Source organism: Procambarus clarkii, chromosome 49 (assembly GCF_040958095.1).
Source record: "Procambarus clarkii isolate CNS0578487 chromosome 49, FALCON_Pclarkii_2.0, whole genome shotgun sequence".
NCBI lineage: Eukaryota > Metazoa > Arthropoda > Malacostraca > Decapoda > Cambaridae > Procambarus > Procambarus clarkii.
In genome coordinates, this window is record NC_091198.1 from 7,343,656 (window position 1) to 7,352,731 (window position 9,076).

General features: G+C 38.0%; 1 protein-coding gene across 6 annotated transcripts in view; it reads left to right on the forward strand.

Moving 5' to 3' along the window:
- Positions 1-4,625, forward strand: part of Nse4 (Non-SMC element 4) — a 41,494-nt gene extending 36,869 nt beyond the window's left edge. For 3 of the 6 annotated variants that reach the window (XM_045750392.2, XM_045750394.2, XM_069302951.1), the window contains 2 exons: positions 2,020-2,227; positions 3,191-4,020. In XM_045750392.2, the coding sequence (XP_045606348.1) occupies positions 2,020-2,227; positions 3,191-3,372 (390 nt within the window). In that variant the 3' untranslated portion in view covers positions 3,373-4,020. Of the gene's footprint in view, positions 1-2,019; positions 2,228-3,190 lie in introns of all 6 variants that reach the window. The other 3 variants (XM_045750391.2, XM_045750393.2, XM_045750395.2) reach the window with 2 other exon arrangements.
- The last annotated feature ends 4,451 nt before the right edge of the window (positions 4,626-9,076 follow it).

Here is a 9,076-nt window from a genome sequence, read left to right on the forward strand (position 1 = left end):
GGGGAGCCCCGTCGGCTCCCTAAACCTATCCAAACTGATATGTTCTATATTAATTTGGGGTCATCAGTCACAGGCGTCTTTATGCCTACCGGGGACCACGAGACAGAAACTGGCCCCCTCAGAGAGGCGCAGGGACCAATGGCCTATGAGCCCTTTACATTGAAATTATGTCACAGTTGCCATCAACTGGGGAAGGATCCAGAAAGGTAGGCGAATCAAAACAGACCACTGTCTGGGTAACCTGTGCAAAATACGTGCTAAAAGATCAAAATAACTCCCCCTAGAAAGAAACCAAGTGGCAACCCTTCATGCAACCAGCACTCCCGCTTATTAGCGCTATCCCCCGGTGGTGGGAGAGGTTCGTGAATTGGTGTGTGCTTGCCTCATCACTGCCGATGTGTCGTCAGTAGTTTTGGTAAGTTTGTACGCACCTCATTGAACTCTTCTAATTGTGCTTGCGGGAGTTGCTATATGGCTGTTTGGGCCTGCCTCTCACCTATCATTCTTCTGGTGTACACATTCCTGAACTTCTCGAGCTCCTATATATCTCTGTTTGTCCTTGTGTAAGGTGTCAGCCTCCACCACATCACTGTCTCCTGCATTCCCTTTCATTACTATGAAAGTAAAAAATTACTTGCCATTGGACAAGTTTTTTCTAATGTCTCTTATGTCTTGCCTTTGGGTGCTCAGCTTCCACTGTGTCCCATTATGGGTGTCCTGTTCATATTGATTCATCCATCTATTTCTACCCTGTTTGTTCCTTTGAGGAATGGGGGGATTTTGTTCCCCCTTTTGTTCGGTGCCGGGGGGTTTGTTCTTTTGGTCCTGGTGGTCATTTTGTTCGGTTGTAGCCTGTTCCTTCTTTTCTGGCAAAGAATGAGATGGCAGGCTTGCAGAGGGGGTCCTTTGATTGTGAATGTTTGGTTGGTTTGGCCTGAGTTGCATCATGTGCTTTGTTCGATGGTGGCTTTACGCCGCTACCTTTGAGCCACCGATTCTCATTCGGTGGACTTATTGTGGGTTGATCCAGTTTCCCTGATTCCCTGTTCCAGGGCTCGTGTTTTGCTGGTTGTCCACAGTGTCCTCAAAGCTAGCTAGCCTGCAGTCTACCGTAGTGATCATGATGTTCAAAAGTACACTGATTTGTCAGCCGTTTTTGGTGATATGTCTTTGGCCGATATTCAGGCATGAGGGTCTTGACTGCCAGATATCTTGTTAACTTCCTGGTCCTCTGTGGCCTTGTGTTGCCCTGGGGCGTTTATGCGGCCATCAGTCTCGCCTTCGACTTGATACCTGCGGTGCTATTCCCTCTCTAGTATGTTCCCCTTTTTGTCCTTATCTGTTAGTAGTTAGTTTCAGGAAGCCAATGGGGCTCCCCTCAGTAAACTAGTTGTTGAATGTAATGAAACACCAGTTTCTGGGTGAGCCCTGGAGGCTCCCTGACACCCTACCACCCTCAGGTCAGCAGTGTTTTCATCATTCTAGAATTGACTGGAGTCGGCCCGGCTGACCCGGGCTAGCTCCCTCCTTTCCCCAGTGGGGGGGGGGGGGGAAGGTGGAGCTAACTATGGGGGGGGGCTGGTTTGATGAAGTTTTGGTTGTTTGATTTATTGATGGGCGAGTTCTTTTGACATTTTGAGGGCTGCAGTTTCGTTTTTAAACCATACAGTGGTCTGTTTTGATACACCTACCTTTCCCGGTGACTTCCCTGGATGATGGCAAAGATGATAACTTTTAAATGTTAAGTGTTCAAAGGCCATTGCTCCCAGCCCCTCTCTGAGGGAACCAGGTTCTGGCTTGTGGTCTCTGGTAGGCAAAAAGAACACCGGGATTGATGATACTAAGAAGTGTGGCACTTATTCAGTATGATAGCTTCATGGAGCCTCCAGGGCTCACCCAGAAATTGGCATTTCATTACATTCATTGCTAGTTTTTTTGTATCTTACATTCATAAGCTCATTTCTTCACTACAAAATATGTATCCCATTAGTATTGATAGAACCTTCTTATTTTAACTAGGTACTAACTGCATCTACTGGAGAAGAAAAACAAACAGAAGAAGTAACTCGGATATATAACGTGCTTGTTAATTGTTACAAGAAGAATGACAAATATCCTATCTGTTTTTACACTTTTGTTGTAAATCCACATTGCTTCAACCTGACAACAGAAAATTTATTTCATACAAGTTTTCTTTTGAGAGAACAACGTGCTATAATAGATGCGGGTATGTACTCTATCTTTAAATTTAATTGTTCTTACCATTTCTTTTCCTGTGTAATGATATAATTCCCATTTTCTTTGTGTCGGGTGTCATCTGTGACGACACCTGAGAGTCTTTCTTTAGCTCCACATCTTTCACTTTTTTTTTTTTTGTTCTTATACTATTTAGCAAGTAGGGCTTAGCATGAATTTTGTTTTGTGGGTTTAGGTCTACAGTTTTCTTCACTTGATCTGTATTTTATTTTATTTTTTATTTTGGTAGAATCATGAAGTTTTTTTTTTTACAGTACAGAATATCTGAATTCATACAATGGTGAGGATATCAGTACAGGGACGGTACAGGTAGACGTGGGCACTTTTGAGTCTTTTTATTTCTTTTGACTCATCACCTCAAAAGAAATAGGATAAAAATGAGAAACTTAATAATCATGAATTAAATAAGTAACTGCAATTATTTTGCAATGATAGTGTCATAGATGATCCGGACTATAATAAAAATTATGTACAAGTCTCAAATATCAGTAAAGACAATGATAGTTATGATGTTCGCAGCTGGAGGCAGACATTCACGGGTTTTCCTGCAGTTCTGGGAGTGTGCTTCTCTCTTAGTGCTTTGGCATCATACATACGTACATATGTACGTGCGTACTTATGTATGTATTATGATGTGAGGCAGTAGCACAGCTATACTGGGCAAATGTTAAGTGGCTCACATTAATACAAAGTTCATTCTCAAGTGAGGAGACAGAAGGGAATGGTTTGTTCTCTCCTGCCTCCTCACTTGAGAATGAACTTTGTAGGTTCGAAATGTTGCGTAAATTTATAATACCCAGTACGTAAGTGTAATTCATTCTACATTTATTTTTTATTCTTTTAGTCAACCTCGAACAAATATGACATTTGGAGAAATTCTCTAGCAAAAATATATATATTTTCTTTAATTTGTAAGGTTTTGTTCTGTTTTCAGATGAAAATGGCCTCCCAGTTATTGCGCCAAGAAGCATTTCTGCACCTCGTATTGAAGGTGTTTCCCACCAGAGTTTAATAACTTTAACTAAGAGAGAATGGAGAAAAATTGTTGAATCCTTTAAAATAACAGGCACTATGATACCCTCTCCTGAAAAAAGATCATTGAAAAGAAAGACTTAAATAAATTAATAAAGATAAATTGGTAGAAATACACATTTATATTTGTAATATGAATATATAAATATTTTTTACTCTAGATTAGAATAGTGAGGTGACAAACAACATTTTTGTATCAGTCACATCATTTGGCTCACATTCTTATTACATTAGGAGAGACATTACATTTTTGTCTTGATATTTTTAAGATCCTGTAATTAATTTTATCTTGCTCTTTTGATTGGGAGGGAAACTGCATTTTAATTTTTTTGTTGGTATGTGAAAATTATAATTAAGTGGTGCTCAGATAAAAAAAAATAGTCCTGCAGATATTCAGAACTAGATTTAATAATGATCTTTTGAATATTTTAAAATTCTAATTGGAATGTTTAAAAATTATGATTAGGTCTGATGACTCATATTTACAAGTGAAACAAGGTATTCTATCTATTTTGTATGTACAGGATATATGTGATGGTTCCTGTAGAAAATGTGCTCATATTCTTGATTCACTTTGGTACTAACTTTTTTACTGGAATATGTTTCAACTAGTGCTGCTTATGTTCATGCTGAGTCATCCTACTTTCACTGCATTTATATAGTAAGAAATAATGAGAGAAATGTTCTATTTACTTTACTTAATAAAGTTCTTACTCAACTATATATATACAAGATATGAATTCCTTTCTTGGAATAATGTTATGCAGTATGAGCTGTTCACCAGTCTCGATTAATATGTTATCTGCCAATTTGCTTTTTATATATAGGTATATAAAAAAGGGCCATGTGAGCCTCCACAGCAGGGACCCCAAGAGGAAACCTCCAGAAGGACAAAACCAACAGGCCCAGAGGCATATTGAAACGAACCTTGAAGGAGAGCTGCACCCATATAATACTCATACAGAGAGGGAGGATATAAAACACTCCTGCAACGAGAGTCCCTCCTCGAAGGGAACAAGGAATCACGTAGAGTCAAATGGGACCCAGAGGCCCATATCCAACTCCCTCAAGCCCTGGAAACCACATCAGTAGGTTCCAGTGCAGAGCCAATGTCCTTGCCAACCGCCCGGGATAGAAAAGCAGAGTCCAAGGAAAAGGCTTCAAAGGATTAAGGGGTTGGATTCCTGGCGTCAGCAAGAAACAATGGGCAAAGTTTCTTTCACCCTGATTCCTAGTTCACTAGGCAAAAATGCCTAGTGAACTCGCTCCCTAATGAATAAAAAAAGAATCCATCCTATGCTTTATTCAAAAGTAAAATAAAAAAGTACCTAATTTTATTCTCGTAGTTTCCTGCCTTGTGCTTCAAACTCTCACTGTATCCTGTGCTACCCACTCCTCTAATGTTTGTTTTTAAGACATGCAACTTCACCAGTGTAATCAAATCATTGCCATCAGTTTATATCGTAATTGCAGTCAGAAAAGCTAACCAAACTCTTGGGATAATCAAGCATACTTTTGACTATAAGAAAAAGAATAATGGTTCAACAATATAAATATCTGGTGCGCCCCGATTTGGATTACTGTATCCAAGCATAGAGACCTCATTTTCAGAAGGACATAGCTGCTCTGGAGAAGGTGCAACACCAGGCAACAAGTCATTCCAGATCTAAGTCATCTCTTGTATTAGGAACGCTTGAAGGCCACAGGGCAAACAACATTGCAAACAAGGCATGACAGGGCAGATCTCAATGAAACTTTTAAAATACTGAACAATAATAACATATAAATAATAAATAAATAAATGTTTATTCAGGTAAAAGTACATACTGTACATACAAGATGAGTTACAAACAGAATGTTGGATTTCTAGAGAGAGCTAGTACATCTTTGCTGTAAAAGCTGCAATATTTCAGGAAATTAGGGAAGACTAGAAGAACAGTCACTGACACAAAGGCCAAAAAGTGAATGAGTAATTATCAAAAGAAGGCACCAAACCGAGAAGGCCAAAGGCCAAAAAGCATGAGTACAAAGAGCTATGACATGTTTAGACCCGAGAATTATATGTACGGGCAGCATAAAACATCCACTAGACAGTGTGGTATTGTGATTTGCCAGAATTAGGCTAGGATTTCGAAGTCTATGGCAGGTGGCTGCAGGCAATGAATTCCCCAATGGTGAACATTCCAATTGTAAACTATGTGAACAAGAACTAGGATATACTCTCCAACACTATATTTGTGATTGCCTTTTAATAAGCGACTTCAGACCAAATGGTATGAGGTACTCTGAGCTCTGTAATTACATCATACACTCAGGAATATTGGAAGATATTCTTGTGCTGTACCCAGATTTTGCTAGTGGAGGCTAATAGATCAGTCTTACATTTTATGTTCTCCTGATTTTTAGTCAGAGTTGATTTGTTTTTGTATCGAGGCAGGTATTTTCTCCCCTGATTTCATTTATGACTAACCAACCTGTGAAATGGGAATATTAGATGAACTTATAGCTAGTTTTTGATCTACACTGTAATCTTTCATCTAGAATAGGGTAGCAGCACATTGCTGTGTATACCTAAGCTTGTTAAAAAAAACTATGCCTAAAGCCACTAATACACAGCATATCGGGCAAGATGTGGGAAAAACATTTAGACAAAAAATTAATTCTTAAACTCAAGTTAGAGGATGTTAATCCGGATATTTTCTTAAGGTAAATTTGTAACGCAAACTATGAGCAACGGTTTCAAGCTCAACAAGCCACAATGTAGGACAGAGAACAATTTAGTTTAGTTCAGTTATTATGTACCCTATACCCATCTTGTAGGCAGTAGTGGAAAGGGTTACAAAGGGCTCGGGGGGGGGGGGATTGAATCCCACAGTTCATTTAGCTAAGCAAGTTACAATCTTGATGAGCTAGTTACAAAATTCAATACACACCATCAATGGGTTCGAGATCGACCACAAGTGCAGTTTCTAAATTAAGCAACTGACATATGTGGAGAGCTAGTGTCACAATTGATATGTTTGTCCTGCACACCGCCCCCAATCCAGTGGGCAGCGGTGAATAAGTTACAACCACTCGGTTACTACCTACAGTTAGCAAACTGGGAATATTTGGCTAAGATTTCTGGTAGCAGGAGATGCTCCATAAGCCATGGAACCGCCTACCCGCCGAAGCCGTAACTGCCAAAACCGTTGTTTTAAAATATACCTGGAAAAGATCTAGGCAAATGGGGGGGGACCTTCGACAAGCCGTCGGCTTCCAGTCCTCGTCGAGACCACTAGGGTGAGTGGCCTTCAGGTAAATCAGGTAGGTAAATAATAAATAATTATAATTAGTTTTTGCGACAAGCCTATTGTTCTGCCACAGTACCAGCGTGACTATAGTTTGGCCAAGCACCCGCCCGCTGCCATGTAAATGTTCCGAACCTTAATGGAATCTGACCCATATATCAATCAGGTCAACCCATGTGTTGCGTTTCCAAAAGAGTCGCCCATGTTAGAATCGGTGAACGCCCTAGTAATATTGTTGAAAACATCTTAATAACTTATTAAACCAAAGGTCTTTTTATGTCAGAAGAACGGCAGAAACTGGATCTATATATGAAAACTCTTTCAGGACAAAATTTAAAGTAAAACTAAAGATATTTGTAGTTGTATAAAAGTTGCATTTTTCATCGGTCGTAGAGCCGGAAATCCGCAATATTCATCTCAGAATAATGCTTATTTCACGCAGAATCGTTAATAAACGTAAGATTTTTATACGTCTCAAGAAAGATAGAAACATAATCTTCATTTTAAATGCCTTACCATGGGCATATTTGTATTTAAAGCGAAGATACGTGTATTTTTCTAATCGGCGAGCTCCGATCCCGCACAGATCGAGCAACGGAGTAACTCTCTCACAGAACAATGCTTATTTCACGTAAATTCGTTAATAAACGCAAATGTTTTTATATGTGTTGAGAAAGATAGAAATATAAGCTTCATTTTAAATACTTTACCATAGATATATATAAAGTTCTAATGAAGATACATGTGTTTTAATAATCGCCGAGCTCCGACCCCGCACAGACTGATCGACAGAGCAACTCTCTCTCGGAACAATGCTTATTTCACGTAAATTCGTTAATAAACACATATGTTTTATATGTCTCAAGAAAGATAGAAATATAAGCTTCATTTTAAATACTTTAACATAGACATATATAAAGCTCAAGTGAAGATACATACGTTTTTATAGTGGCATTCAGTAGCTTGTCGGTCATGGAATGCAGAAGCCTACGCACTTGCCAATATTGTGTGTAATTAACAAAGATACGCTTATAAAGCCTAAAATATTATATACCTTCAGAAAGACAGAGATATGCTCGTTATTGTGAGTGCACCAAAGGAAATATATCTTGTTGGAGGACAAAGATATATAAATTCTAAAATAAGTTTCGACTCTCGCTCGGGAGAGAGATAGCGCGACTCTCGCCCCATCTATTGGAGATTCTGTTCACCTAATGACCCAAAGCTACTCAAAGCCTCCTAGCATTACTTAAATAATGAAGAAATATGGTATATTTATTCACTATAATGTTAGTGCTTAATGCAGAACACGAGAAAACATATATTTACTATAAAATAATATACTTCCATTATGAAATAAGTAAATATTAGTTTTAAGTTTATCATGCCCGAAACGCTTTGCGTAATAGTGGCTTTAGGCATTGTATGTACTAGCTCTACCTATAAGTCAACCAATCTTTGTAAAAATTTATTGTATGTATGTACCTTACCTAAATAAACATTTTATTTTTTTTTTTTTTTATTTTAATATGTGGCCTCATAGGAAGTCAACGGTTCAGGTGTCAATGTTGTGGAGCGACTTATCCAAGATATATTGTTGTCTGGAAAGTGTTTGTTGGCATATCAACCTTCTGTACACAGTGATCCAGTCGTCGCACGTCTCTCCTTAAATGATCGCAAATTTAGTTTATTATATTAACAAGTAGAATACGTATTTCTAATAATATCTAACATAACTAGCCAGAAAATATTTAAGACTTATTGAAAAATACATGTCTGGAAGTTAAATCGACTTCATAGAACAATAGTGTTGGTCTATACTAATCGTTATTCGTTAGTATGCGTTCGCTACTTAAAACATTTACTGTACTGATGTAAAATCTCCCATGTCTCTTCGCACATGGAACACCGAACCTTACACACTCTCTGATATATTGTTTAATTAATAGAGATTCACTAATAAAGCTTATAATTGTATATGTTATCAAAAAGGCATAGATAAAGTCGTTCTTACGTTTTAGTCACAGAGATTAGATATTAGTAAAGTAAAGTTCATTTTATTCAGGAAAGTACATAAATAGTCGATTTACAAACATAATATTGGATTTATAGATAGAGCTAGTACATACAATACCTAAAGCCACTAGTACGCATAGCGTTTCGGGCATATTATTGAGAGAGGAAAGATATTTATATTTAAACAATTTTTTTTTTTACCGACGCTCTCCCTATTGATGAGAACTACAACCTAATGAAGATAAATGTTAATTTTATGTAGATACTGTAATAAACGAAAGTTTTTAATGTCATCAGAGAAGCAGAAATATAGGCAAATTTTAAATCCCTTGTCATAAATATAACTGAAGTGAAAGCAAAGATATATGCATTTTGATAGTTACAAAGACAGCTCTTTAACACGGGTGGAAGACGAACAGGGGGAACATAATTAGTACCCAAATGAGCCACAGAGATATTAGAAAGAATTTTTTCAGTGTCAG